Source organism: Pleurodeles waltl, chromosome 5 (assembly GCF_031143425.1).
Source record: "Pleurodeles waltl isolate 20211129_DDA chromosome 5, aPleWal1.hap1.20221129, whole genome shotgun sequence".
Lineage (NCBI taxonomy): Eukaryota > Metazoa > Chordata > Amphibia > Caudata > Salamandridae > Pleurodeles > Pleurodeles waltl.
Genome location: NC_090444.1, coordinates 187,713,190 through 187,728,432, shown reverse-complemented (window position 1 = coordinate 187,728,432; position 15,243 = coordinate 187,713,190). Strand labels below are relative to the sequence as shown.

General features: G+C 41.9%; 1 protein-coding gene across 3 annotated transcripts in view; it reads right to left on the bottom strand.

Annotated features, from left to right (window-relative positions):
* GPATCH2 (G-patch domain containing 2) overlaps positions 1-15,243 on the bottom strand; it is a 479,275-nt gene that overhangs the window by 454,916 nt on the left and 9,116 nt on the right. For all 3 annotated transcript variants that reach the window (XM_069233883.1, XM_069233884.1, XM_069233885.1), the window contains exon 2: positions 1,981-2,694. In XM_069233883.1, coding sequence (XP_069089984.1) covers positions 1,981-2,694 — 714 coding nt within the window. The remainder of the gene's footprint in view (positions 1-1,980; positions 2,695-15,243) is intronic.

Genomic DNA, 15,243 nt, shown 5'->3' with positions numbered 1-15,243 from the left:
ACCACGCTGGAAGCCTGCAAACCTGCAACATAGTAGCAAAGACGACTACTGCAACTCTGTAACGCTGATCCTGCCGCCTTCTCGACTGTTTTCCTGCTTGTGCATGCTGTGGGGGTAGTCTGCCTCCTCTCTGCACCAGAAGCTCCGAAGAAATCTCCTGTGGGTCGACGGAATCTTCCCCCTGCAACCGCAGGCACCAAAAAGCTGCATTACCGGTCCCTTGGGTCTCCTCTCAGCACGACGAGCGAGGTCCCTCGAATCCAGCGACTCTGTCCAAGTGACCCCCACAGTCCAGTGACTCTTCAGTCCAAGTTTGGTGGAGGTAAGTCCTTGCCTCACCTCGCTGGGCTGCATTGCTGGGAACCGCGACTTTTGCAGCTACTCCGGCCCCTGTGCACTTCCGGCGGAAATCCTTTGTGCACAGCCAAGCCTGGGTCCACGGCACTCTAACCTGCATTGCACGACTTTCTAAGTTGGTCTCCGGCGACGTGGGACTCCTTTGTGCAACTTCGGCGAGCACCGTTTCACGCATCCTCGTAGTGCCTGTTTCTGGCACTTCTCCGGGTGCTACCGGCTTCAGAGAGGGCTCCTTGTCTTGCTCGACGTCCCCTCTCTCTGCTGGTCCAATTTGCGACCTCCTTGTCCCTCCTGGGCCTCAGCAGCGTCCAAAAACGCTAACCGCACGATTTGCAGCTAGCAAGGCTTGTTGGCGTTCTTTCGGCTGGAAAACACTTCTGCACGACTCTCCACGGCGAGAGGGATCCGTCCACCAAAGGGGAAGTCTCTAGCCCTTTTCGTTCCTGCAGAAACCTCAGCTTCTTCTGTCCAGTAGAAGCTTCTTTGCACCCGCAGCTGGCATTTCCTGGGCATCTGCCCATCTCCGACTTGCTTGTGACTTTTGGACTTGGTCCCCTTGTTCCACAGGTATCCTAGATTGGAAATCCACAGTTGTTGCATTGCTGGTTTGTGTCTTTCCTGCATTATTCCTCTAACACGACTTCTTTGTCTTTTGGGGAACTTTAGTGCACTTTGCACTCACTTTTCAGGGTCTTGGGGAGGGTTATTTTTCTAACTCTCACTATTTTCTAATAGTCCCAGCGACCCTCTACAAGGTCACATAGGTTTGGGGTCCATCCGTGGTTCGCATTCCACTTTTGGAGTATATGGTTGGTGTTGCCCCTATCCCTATGATTCCCCATTGCATCCTATTGTAACTATACATTGTTTGCACTGTTTTCTAAGACTATACTGCATATTTTTGCTATTGTGTATATATATCTTGTGTATATTTCCTATCCTCTCACTGAGGGTACACTCTAAGATACTTTGGCATATTGTCATAAAAATAAAGTACCTTTATTTTTAGTATAACTGTGTATTGTGTTTTCTTATGATATTGTGCATATGACACTAAGTGGTACTGTAGTAGCTTCACACGTCTCCTAGTTCAGCCTGAGCTGCTCTGCTAAGCTACCATTATCTATCAGCCTAAGCTGCTAGACACCCTATACACTAATAAGGGATAACTGGGCCAGGTGCAAGGTGCAAGTACCCCTTGGTACTCACTACAAGCCAGTCCAGCCTCCTACACAAACTACCAAGTCTTCAGTTTCCTTCTGAAGTCTTGCAGTGAGGAAGAGCATTTTAGGTCGAGAGATAATGTATTCATCAGACTATACGACTGCACACAGAATGATCAACTACCTCAAGATTTAAGATTAAACCTAGGAGCCTTTACTATCTGTTGGATTCTGCAGTTTAATTCCCGAGTAGAAAATATGTGTTCATTTAAATTAAAAGGATGTTGGATACTGTTGCCCACATATCACCTAATCTCATAGCAGTAGGTCATTATGCAATACTAACTATAACACAAATGTAATGCAGATTGAAATTGCTCCTCCCTCTAGTCAGAACACCCACACAGCAACAGCATAAAACCTTCCTGCACAGATTCAAATAAAAAACAAAAATAACAACCTGTCGCTCATGTTCTCATCTGAGCCCTTTTGCTCCTCATACTCCATTTTGTTTTTCATTATCTGGGTCACATCTTCACCTTCCACCACAACTCCCTCATCTGGGATTTCAGGCCGATGTCTGGTTCCAGCAGTTCCTTTTTTCTTTGGTCTGCCTTTGGTGTTCTCTATCTGTTGTGAATGTCTGCTGTCACTGTCCATCGCCTGATCACTGTAATAACTTTGCTCTTGAGTCAAGACTACACTGTGGACTTCCGGTGGAGGATCGACTGCCATTCTTTTTACCTTTTTTTTCCTGCGCAAAGTCCTGCTGGCCAAATTATCAACAGCCACATCAGGGTCCTGCCACAAAGGCCGTTTGCATCGTGTATTGTTCGTATTTGAGGATGATTTGCGTTTTGTAAGTAATGATTGCTCATCAGAGTCACTGTGGTCTTTGTTGGGATTACAGTTACTCTCCCGGTAGTCTTTGCTAGGTTCCTCTAAACTAGAGTCAGAACCATCGCTCAAACAGTGACCAGTCTCTAAAGGGTGATGGGTGTTATCTGATCGCCGTTTCTTTCCACGTCGTTTTCTTGCCTGGTGCTTCAGGAGGTAGGAGATGCTTCGAGAGTGATCTGACTTGTCAGCAAAACATCCTTTGGCTTGTTCAGAGCTTTCTTCCAGGGCAGAGACGAGATCATGAACAAGCTCCTCCATTGTCTTCCTGAGTTGCCTGCAAAAAAAAAAAAAAATACATATATATACATAAAATTAATAAAATCGGTGACAAAGTTTTGAGTAGTATCCCTCTAAAACTGTATTTATATGCTAAAATAAGAATTTTATCTGTAAGAATGGGTACAATATCCATCAGTTACACATTGTAAAAAGTGTGTATGAAGTCATGAGGTAAAACAACTACAAAAGAAAAGGTCAGACAATGGGTTATATTAATTACATTTATAATGTCAGGATGTTGCAAAGCAAATACTTCCAGTTAATCGCTTAACTAATTAGTAAAATTAATGGTTTCGATTGCATGTATCTTGATGCAGTGGAAGGACTGGAAAACCATGTTGTGTGTGTGAAATGACCTTGTGAAAAAATGTAAAGATACTGCTCTAAAAGTGCAAAACAAAAACACTTCCTGTGGTCTCTGAAATGAAACCTAGAATACTAAGCTCTGCCTCCTTACTATTATATTGCAGCAAACTCCTACACATTATTATTTCTTCACATTTGGTCCGTCATTGTTTCTTCATACAGCTAGAACACAAAAGTACTGGTTAGTAATAATCGTTTCCGAATTAGAGGCAATAGTTTGGCAGTCCACAAACTGGTAAAAAGGATGCCTCGTTTTTATCGTTTATGGACAGTAAATCATTGGTTCTTTCAGTTTCTGTGGGTTCTTCCCCTTCTGAAGTATGGCTTTCTGAGCTTGGTCACCATATTGCTAGTCTCGTCTGGACCGAAAATCACTCTAATGCCTTTCAAAGCATTCAAGTATTGGCAGACCAATAAATGTCACATTGGTAATGCACCCAGCTCGTCGCTATTGGTTTTGCCAATGTTGGATGCTTTTAAAACTGTGCTGACATTGGAAAAGTTAATACCGATGGCTGGTCATCTTAGATTTGTATTTCTTATACTCCCAAGATGGCTGTCACTGTGTGTAAATACAACGTGGTATCATCTTGAAAATATAGAAAATGATTGCCATTTATCTTGGATACTATTGCCTGGAGTTGCAGGGAGGCAACTATGCGTATCTTGAGAACTGGGAAGAGGAAATCAAGCTGCACTTGCTCAGCTGCTGCCACCGGCTCCATCGACACCAGATAAGCATGACATTGCTTCTAGTGCACCTGCAAAAAGATCTGAGAAAGCACTTTGAGGGGTGGGTGAGCTGGATGCACAATTGATGGTTTTGGATAATCTGGGGAAATTTGATGGTAGTGGCCGTAGTATGCTGTGAAAGAGACAAGAAAAGACCAGCACGCCATGGGTCACTAAAGAAATCTGGGAAAGACGATTTTCCTCACTTCGAGTGGAACCCAAACCACATAGGAAACCAACGCTTGAAATAAGATTGAGATAAGAATGTCAACTCACTGCAATATTGGTTATGCCCTATGTTTGCATAAAAACATTTGTATTTTTGATGTGAAACTCATAAAACAAAAAAAACTATTTTCTGAAAGCTGACACCTAAAAGTATTATAGTAAATTGCTGTTAGTGGGGAAAGTCTTTTTTCCAAGAAGACACTCATGCCGAATCACTTAAGTAAGAGAGTACAATGGCCTTATAATGATTGCCAGATACAGACACTCCTAAGAACAATGTTCATCATTGCATTACAAAAAAAAAAAAAAAAAAAAAAAAACTCCCTCGACTGACTAGTGCACCTAAAACTTAGCGGAAACACAACATTGTGGTAAATATGAACTCCATCATGTCTCTCCCATTCTCTCTGAAGGTATTTTTTCTTTTTTTAATGCCACTAGCTCTGGAAAACAACTAGATGTGTTTACAGCTAGACCTAAGGTGCCTTTCTGGTCCATAGTTGCTGAACAGCATGTGTATGCTGCTTAGAGGATTTAAGCACACGGGAAAATAAATGAATGCATCTATATGAAATTACCAAATAACTGTAAGGGGCTATAAGGGTAAAAACAACATTCCCTTAAAAACAGTGAATCACTCTATAATGACCTAGGCAGACAATTGGTAATTGTAAACCACACTATACAATGTTTCAGCTGCATCACAGTGCAAGGAGTTTATGTACATGAGGTAGGTATCATTCAGAGCTGGTTCAGTATTACTTCAGACATCCAGACACTGAGGCCCTCATTAAGAGGCTGGCGGTCTTCAGACTTCCGACCACGACATTACGACCGTGGTATTACCGCCACGGTCAGACCGCTAGCACCTTCACTTTTTTGGCCGCCTGACGGTCTGTCGGTGCTGGTGGTCCCAATACGCCAGGGCAGCACTGCAAGCAGCACTGCCCTGGGGATTACGACCCCCCTCTCCGCCGGCGTTTACATGGCGCAGAGACGGGGTGCCAGGACCCCCCTCAGCCCCATCGCGCCAATCACTGTGTGCTTTGCAGACAGTGATTTGCGCAATGGATGCTGGTGCACCCGACGCACAACAGCATTGCAGCCAGCTTTATTATGAGCCAGCGTCAATGTTGTTGTGCGTTTCCCACTGGGCCAGCAGGAAACGTATAGTAGGGTCTGCAGAAGGGCTGCCGCATAGATGGTAACCCGACCGCGGGAGTTTGGCATAGGGCCCGAGTGTTCATTGTGCTTTGCAATATCATTCTGGTGAGAAATGCTCTACCTTCTTCTCCTGATGTGGCGATAGGTGTATTATCACATGTGCACTTTCTGGTATGCCACTCGGATCTCAGGCAACCTCATACTGTGCAACTGTGAGTCAATCTACTAGTGTAATGTCAAAGGAAACCTTTACCGCAACTGCTGCCCCTAGAAGTAACTCTCACCCTCTACTTATCTGAATTGCGCTCTGCACTTCATTCTCTACTGCCAACAGCTATGAAGACTATATCAGCCTATTACCTTGAAATAAGGTGGTACTATCTGGGTCTATCTTCAGAGGAAATGGAGAAGGGGTGTTTTAACTAACAATATTCAGAATGGTTTACATTAAAACAATGATTTACTCTGGTAATTGATTATTTTGCTGCATTCTTTGGTCATGGGATGGGCCTGAAACCAAATCGATGTATATTGTAAGCAACAGGTTGGTTGACAACTTTGCAGATCTGAAGAAGTGACATGGAATGTAATGGTAAAAACAGAGTTCCAGTGCTCCTCAAATAGGTCTGTACATACCAACCCAAAAGAAAATGGACCACCATTTTTTATCTTTGAGTTTGTAGAACTGACTGTATTCACTAAAGAGTTGTTTTTTTTGTGCTGCAGTACTCTTTTTCATTTCGCTGTATAGCAATGATCATGTAGATAGCTTTAAGACTATATATATATATATATATCAATCACTCAGGCATCTTATCAAAATGGCAGTTATGGTTTAGGGCAGAAAGCTAAACTTTTTAAAGCAGAGAGAAGATGTTCAATAGAAAGGACAAACAAAATCAATAGTAACGCACTCATGTCAGTGATGATCTGAAGAGTAATGTAGCAGTTTTCTTGAAATAATGTAACTCTAATAGTCTCATAATTGTAAAACCATTTACAGAATCAGGGCTGGAGAACTCCTGGTGCTCTACACCCAGGATACTGCGTGGGGTCAAGGACGTAATCTGAAACAATTGCATATTTCCAGGTGTGCTACTAGCAAACGTTTGGGAATTCCACTTTAGCAAGGGCAAATATACACATGTATATTTACTCATGCGAAAATCTGTCACGTAAATCACTTGTTAAACCTTTTTTTCTATGGGAGAAATATATCCCACATGGACAAACTCCAATCCCTACACTGCCACCTTTTATTGGAAGGTAGAGGCCTCTTGCCAGCTCGGAAAAAATGTTACACCTTCTCTTGATGTAAGTAACATTTCTGACCTTATTTTTAGTTGTGCACAACCTCACAGGGCATTCCAAAAGGACACACCACTTCGGCCCTACTTAATGCCACTTTGAATGCTTTGCTCACATGAAAATCTTCATGCTAGTAAATCCTATTAATACAAAAAATACAACGTTTACGCATGCAAGCGAAACTTTCCATAGCTTCGAGAATCAGTCCATTACATTTTAACCTGACCAAACCATGAAGAGTTGACCTATGTGTACAATTTAAATGTTCGGTCATTTAAAACAGCGCTTGGTGTGTGTGTGTTTACAGTTATTGCAAGCGAACAAACTGAGGCAAAGTAAGCTGAAGGGTTGTGCCCAAAAATTACACAACAGTGTCAGGTGGAGAAGGTCAGATTGTTGGTGGACGTTTTGATCCTCAGTTGGTAGCCTAGGTACTAGACTGCAAGCATAAACTGGGTTTACATACAATAGTATTTTGTGAAACTGAACTTGAATGTTTAAAAGAAGCTTTGCCGGAGCAATTCCTAAGATGCTTACGAAGAAACTACAGTAAGAAAGAGAGAAACTGTTCAATTAGAATAATATTCTGAAATCTGCTGTAATCAGAACTCTGACATAATGAAAGAACTGGCAGACATAGACCTCTACTGGGATTAACAGGCTAGCCTAGACAGAGCACACAGTTAAAAAGAACATCTGAACATGTAAAACCTGTGAATACTCAAATATTCGACTTAAAAAGAAGATTGGCAAGATTAAAAAAAGGAGGCAATGGCTTCAAGATACAATCACTCGAACATCGACTTTGGTCTACATGTTTCAGTCACCTTTATAGCCCAAAAATGGTCATGTGGCTCTCCTCAAGACCGAATCAGATCCCTACATTTCCCAGATACATATAGTTTTAGCCTATTCCACAGAGCACATTTCGCTCTGTCTTTTTCAAAGAAAGACTCCCGTTTTTTATCTTGCCACAAGGACCCATATTAAAAACAAAGCTCAGGGTACTCTGTAGGTAATTTTAGACTTCAGGATCCCACCCATTACACCAGTGGTCCCTCAAATGTGGAGGGAAAAAGGTAGGTAGGTAGCTCACTCTCGGGCCAATTAATTTCCATTCCTAAAATGTAACTTTTTAGGTTTCACCTGCACAGTGCTTGCCCTGTGCTTGTGAAATCTACTATATTCAACATAAATCTTAAAAAGGGGTTACACCCCCCACCCTTTTGCTTCTCATTGGTTCCTATGCTTACCACTTACTTTTTACTCCATTTCTATTGGCTGTAGCATATGTCCTGCATTTACCAATGCTTGTTTTTTGTGTGTTTGGTTTTATCAGTGTCCTGAGGACCAAGTACTGCTCTCCTACGTTTTTGTGGAACTCTTTTTTTAGGTTCTGCCTACACAGTGCTTGCTTTGTTTTTCCTCTGCCCTTTACCTAACCTCTCGGTGGCTGCACGCATTTCAAGCGTGCTTGTTATAATTTTTATAGGTGGTAAGACACTGCTGCTTCTTTAATCCCCCCTGGTATGCTTTACACACACACATTACTTGAGAGAGAACGCTGCTGTTAACTTTGAGTGCATGCCTTCTATTGCTGTTCTGTGATCCCCCTTGTATACTTTACACACACCAGTTACTTTTTAAAGAGCGTTGTTGTTAACCATTATTGTATTTCTTCTATGTATATCCTTAAGTGCCCTAGAAATTCTGTGGTCATATCTCCTAGGAAATGGAAATGTCAGATTTGGGGGCAGGCATGTCAGGCTTGGTAGTTTGCCACAGCTGTTGAGGGATGGTGCATCAGGGGCTGTGAGCAGGGCTCACGGCAGAAGAGATATATGTCTGCACTGAGGCCATGGACTTGCTGAGTGCAGTGCTCAGTTTTAAACCACCAAGCGCATGCTGAGGCAGTGACCGCAGAGGCAGACAGATCTTACATGCAACAGCCCATCGAACCTTCCCAGCATGGGCACCTTGTTCACCAAGATATGGAGGACCTTCAACCACCAGGGTGAGTGGGCTCAGGGTCTACAGCCACTGTCCTGGGTTGCAGACAGATTCATCTGCAGAGGGTGCATGAGAGAGTCTGCGGTAAGTGCCCCTGAATAGGCTGCAGGGCCTGGCCCGTGGTCCAGCTGTCCAAGCTTCTGGGATGCAGATCATACTTGGTGTCACCTAGTGTGTTGTGTCTGTCTTTGTGGCTGAAGACTGGCTGCGTTGGTGTATGATGTTGAAAGAGAATATTGGCACATGCAAGAACAATTTGTTATACAGTGGTTTTCAAATGGATACAAAATATATGTATTTGCATTACTTATTCATATATTAAATTCTGAAGGTTCCCTTTGAATAAGTCTTTTGGAATAAAAGCTTTTCACTTTGGAGATAGTAGTTCACTAGTTAACTACAAGTATTTTTATGATTCTTAGCAGAAAGAAGTGTGTATCTGACAGGGCACTGACATCTTTGGACGGTGTATCCATTCTTTATGCACATACTATATTCCGAGATGATAAATTATATAGCACTGTAAACTCTACAGAAGGAACATAAATATCTCCTTATAAAATTGTCATAGTTTGGACTATGTCCAGAATCTTGCCGAGTCAACAAAATGGTGAAATAGATGACTGGCCGTCTTACTGAGATTTTTATTATCTTCATATTTCTTTCTTTAGCGCCCTTTAATAGGAGTGTGCTTTTTGAGTGAATATGGACTCTTAACGTTTTTTATTTCTTTTCTCACTGTGTCTTATCTCGTATTGTCTTGCTTATTTGTTCTTTCTATCCATTTTGTTTATCCTAAACTCCTTTTAGAATAGCTTTGGGAATACCTCAGAGAATTTTAGATAACGGACTCGAGTTTACGCTCACACACACAAGAAGTCTCCTTAGTTTGCCATAGGGCAGGGTTCTGCAAAGTCGGTCCTGGAGAGCCGGGTCCTTGCCAGATTTTTAGCATATCAACATTTAGAAAAAAGATTTTTCAGAAATTCTACATTATTCTAAGTGTGGATACACTAAAAATCTGGCATGGACCCGGCTCTCCAAGACTGACTTTGCAGAACCCTGCCATAGAGGTATCTGATCAAAAATTCCTTCACATTCCTTTGGGATGTATCTCCCCCAGAAGAAAATGTAGAGAACTACAGCAGTGGTCCGATCAACCAGAATTAAATTGATTCTGAATTAACTCAGATATTGGAAGGAAAAGAAAGTGCATTCTCTTGACGTAGAATTGAGCAGCCTTAAAAAGTCTATCGGGTGTATGATTTGTATAGATCATTTGCTTGTGTGATCCAGAGGATTGAAATTTACAGGAGTAATATTTGTCCATTGTTGATTAATAAGTATATTGCAGTCTCCTACAAGAAGGATACCTGTGTCACTAGCAATAGCCATTATTTATTCATTCAGTGCCACTCAAAAGTCTGGGATATCAGAAACCAGGACATAGAGATTGATTACAAACGAGCCCACCTACTGTTTGGATAGTCTCATAATGAGCTACTGGCATTCCGAGTCCCTCGGACTGTATCACCTCAAGTATAAAGTGCCTGGAAAGCAGTGGTATTGCACCATTTATCTTTCTGAGGTGTTGTAAGTAGGTTACTTTCTTTATCCAATGGTTCGTCAGACAAATTGCTTCTCCATTACCAGCTTTGACTTCTTGGATGAACATACAATCCCCTTTCAAATTATGACAGTAGTCTAAAATTTTTCTTCAATGCTTTAAACATGTGGCATTGAGCAATAGTTTCTTAATATTATCCATGCATTGCGTGTGGGGTTGGCTCCTCAGAATGGCACAACAATATCGAGAGTCTATCTATTATGTCAAAACAAGACCATTTTTAATGAGCACACCCACTTTGCCATGCTACTTGTCAGTTTAGGAAGCTTAATAGGACGCCATTAGAGTCCCTTTTTTACACTTGATCAGTTGAAATCTATGTGCCACTGCCTCACCTCCCTTCTGTATTCAGAAATTAGAAACTCGGGGTAAATGTTTAACCTGTTTTCTTTTGTCAATAATTCTTGTGGCGCCACTAATCCTGAAACACTTTGTAAATCATAGCTCAAGTCTTATTGTCGGACTATGCATTATGCATTTTGGAAGTGATGCCCCCTTCAAGAACTTACTATTGCTTCCTTCGGTGTACTGGAGTCTTACAAGGCTGGTAGCCCTCTCTACCATTTCAAATCACCTGAAAATTGACCACATTTCTATTTTTTACTGAACACTTGCACTGTTTCGGAAGTGAATTCTGATCTTTTTGAATACTCTTACAGGTCTTCAGATCTAATCTATGTCACATTTTGTGCATAAAAAAGAGTCACTGATAAACACATAGGCGAAACCTAATGCATTTGCCAATGCTTGTTTCTAGATGACAATCTGCATATATTTCATGTGTTTTACACTCAAGTGTTTCATATCATTTTTCAAGTATCTTAGTATAGCTTTATGTTTTCCATGACCTAAAAGACTGTTTGTACACACTGTTGTGGCATACTGTGCATTAAATTAAAACAAAGGATAAGATGTTTTTGTTGTGTTGTACTTTTGTACATAGATATTTTGAAACATTAAAAATGTGTGCAGGTTTGATTTTGTAAAGTTGTTTGATCATGTAAAGTTGTGTATACATTTGTGAATGGAGAAGCAAACTGTAATGGGGAGAGTGGAGTAAAGTTCTTTCTTTCCATAGAAATTCAAGTAGGGAATTATGGATAAGCAAGAACATGGGCAGTCAGTACTGAGGTGGCTGAAGGCCACACACTGCAGCCCGAGTATGCTTGTTTATGGAAGCAGGGGGACTCTTTCCACAGTGTGTTCAAAATTTCTTGTCTCGTCATGCGTGAGGCTGTGAGCAGTGCATACCCACATGTCTCTTTAAATTATGTATTTTCTGATCATTTTTCAGTTTTTATCACATTGAGAACTCAGTGTATCTTAGTATCCAAATCTAATGTTCCTAATGCTTGTGCTTTTTTCAGTGAATTATTTTGGTTTTCCGAGCAATTAATACTGCAAGTAGCTGAGGCAGTACAGCCCTCACCACATCGGCACAACTAAGAACCTGATGGCTCTGGCACTTATCGTCAACTCCTCCACAACAAAGAAGCTACCTCTCTACTTGTGTTACACTGACTACAAAGCAGCCTTTGACTGTGTCAATTGCAAGAGGCTACGGGAAAAGCTAGTCGGCTGGGATAGCCATAAACTCCTCTTAAAAGTAACTAAAAACCTATACCTGCCACATGAGTCAAAATCAAACTGGACAATGGTGCCAACCTATCCAGGGCCATTCCAACGGCAACTGGCCTAAAGAAGGGATGTGTCTTAGGATCATTACTATTCAACCTATTCCTGGCAGATCTTTGCGCAGCCCTGCTTCGAGTTAATTTGCATCCACCCAAACGAGGGTCAGCGCACCTGTCAAATCTCTTCTACGCCGACGACCTGGTGTTACTTAGCTGCACCAGGGTTGGCATGGGTCGCCTTTTGGGAGCAACGCAGGAATACTCTCTGGCCAACGGCCTCAAAATAAACAGTAAAAAAACTCAGACGATCATATTCACTAGAAATAGCCATAAATGGCAGCTAACTGGTATCTTGATGGGAACACCCTTGAGGAGACAGAGTTCTACAAATATCATGATATTTTATTTGGCAACAGGGTTTCTTTCAAACCGCACAGGAGGAAATTAAAAGAAAGGGGATTGCTTGAGTGGCTGGGCTCTCCGCAGGGTTTAAGAAATTGAAGGGCCGATCTTGGAAATCGCCATAGCCCAAGTCGCACCCACCTTGGCATATGGATCAGAGGCCCTCTGGGGTTGGGATGCAACATTAGACATAATAGTAACACAAATATACAGACAAATCTTTTAGCTCCCTGGCTAGAGTTCGGGCTGGTAAAGCAGTCCCTCGCGAGACAAGCAACAATTTGTTCTCTTTTGCCATAAGCTCAAACTCACCACAGTACACTCACTAAACTATTGTATTTGGGAGGACATCATGAAATGGCCATACCCGCCCACAAGGGATTATCTTGAAGTAACAATAACACGGCTTGGGCAGGCCAAACTGTGGCATGTTGGCGCAAGTCATGAAGTTTTTACAAAAAGTCGTTCATAACACAATGAAAGTTATCTCCTCATTGATTGATAGATCTACTTCAGAGCACCGCACACATACCAGGGCCACACTAAACAGCTACAAAGACCGCAGGAATATCTTGGAACGGCGCTAAATTTCAGGGTCACAAGCAGATATCTCACTTACCGCCTAGGGATCCTACAATCCCTCATGTACAGCAGACTCTCGAAAAGGACAGCAGGGTCAATGACCTGCCGACTATGTGGCTCTGGAACTAAAAACCTGTTGCACACCATCTGCCTCTGCAGCTCTACTTTAGATAAACAACAAAAATGGCTATGCCCCATCTCGAGTCAGCTCAGGACACGCTCTTGTAGACAAGTCGGCCTGGCTCATCTTAACTTGGCTGACCCAAGAATTATTGTGCAAATGGTGAAATACATATTGGGAGTGGAGAGGTCCCTAATGCTAGTAAAATCATTTGGATCGCCAGCAGCACATAACTCACGACTGTCCTCTTCTTGTGCTGCTAGCTGGCCAGTGATCAACTGAATGCACCCTCGTTCACCATGCCCTACAGAAAGCGGGCCCCATCCTATTGCACTGCCTATGCTCTGCACTCGCACTTGATGTGACGTCCTCTTCCAGGACTTGAATTTTAATCAGCCCATAATTTCAATGCTTCATAATGCTAATTTCTTCATTCCAATGTTTAAACTGTGCTATTTTCTTTAGATTGCATAGTGCTAAAGGGGTAGCCCCTGATCAGTCTGCTGCTTTTAAATGATACAGTTTTATAACTTTAGTATTTTATAATTGTTACTATCTTCTACTCTAACTACTAAACAGCTGCTATCCTTATGCACTTGCACTTTGTTAAAAGAGCAGGTTCCAATCAGCTTGTTGCCTTAAAATGATGCAGATCCATCAAGCAAAATTGCTGCTCTTTTTACACTCCTGCACCTTGACAACGGCACTGTACTTAATTGTGTGTTTGATTTGAACTACCTTTTAAACGCTTTGTATCCATGTGTTAAGACCTGTTAGGTTTTTACTATGCCTTGAGACTTGACTCTGCCAAATAATCGTGCTCTGCCTTTTCATCGCAAATTTTGTACTGGTTTTAATTAAATGTATAAAATGAAGGAGATTTTCTACCAATATATTTTATGATGCCCTGTATCCCCAACCCAAGTCTAACCTGCATGCTGCACTGTCCATAAGGTAAAAGGCCCTGGTTGGCCATCTCCAAAATTCCATATGTATACATTTTAGCCTCTAGCCGCTTGATGTGAAAGGTGGGCACTGACCACAGGATGTGGACTTTCACCACATTCTGCATGCGCTCTTCCCTTCACCACAACCCACATGTCATGACCTCCTGCTAAGCCCACCAGATACGGAGCATAATTTGTGACTTTCAGCCACGCCTGCATAATAAATCCCAACCAAATAACCATTAGACACTGCCTTTGCTGCTCATAGTGGGTACTGAACACAGTGCGGAATTTTGCTGTGCTCTGAGGCCAGTGATCACACTCTCTTTGAGGATTAGTTAAGGTCTTCAGACGTGCCCAGCAGGCACTAGCCAGGTGGCATTCCCCCAACTCCAGTACCAACTTGGCATCAGGTTTTGCACTCAATTAAAAGAATTCCTCCAGGGAATTTCTATAAAAAAGGCAATGTTTGAGTCCTTCCTGTAAATTCCTAGAACTAATATGAATGCAAGTTTCAAAGATCCATCTAAAGTGGGCAGGTTTTGTTTAAGAAACTTTCTTACAGATTTGTCATACAGTGGCAAAGTTATAAGCAATAAAACAAAAAAGTAAATATAGCAGCAGGTGACATCTTGCAATGGTTTTGTGCATGATGTTTTGAAGTTCCATCAAGGCCACAATGTTTAGAACCAATGCGCTGACCATCTGGGAATGGTAAACCAGCAAAACTCTTGACAATCCCGATCAATGAGTGTGGCCTTGTAGAATGTTGCTCACTGCAGATAGAAGGAATGGCATGAAAGCAGCCTGTTAGCACTGTCTGAGGAGCTGTAGAGTGCTCTAAAAATAATTAAAATAAAAATAAGAGAAGAAAAAAGAGGAAAAGATAGAAAACTAAAAGGACTGGCCCACCAGTACTGGCATTGAATTGCACTCACTTTGAGGCGAATGTTCATGCGATCAGACAAATAGAGGCACTCAAAGGGCAACAGAGCCAATGTCTGAACTGGCTGACCCACGGCCCCTGCTGAATATTCTCCTGGATGAAAGTGGCGTTTTCAGCCACAGGCTCTATTGTATTGTGTTTATTGCCCTGTGAGTGACAGAATTTTTGTGATCTGATTTTTTCCTTCTCCTCTTTTAATTTATAGACGTATTACATATATGTAATATTTTTATATTTTTTATTACAAGATCCAGGAAGATCATTGTCTTGTCATCATAACCAACTCAGACCTACTGAGCATAGGCTTTCCACAAGGCAACCATCAGGGACACAGTTCTAATAATACAAATATGTATAAAATTGCCAAACCCATATAAAAGCCCTCCTAAATGGGCGTAATAAGGATAATCATACAGCAAATCATCTATCACCAAAGTTTGTTTGAGGAGGTCACCAGTACAAACAACCTTGCAAATC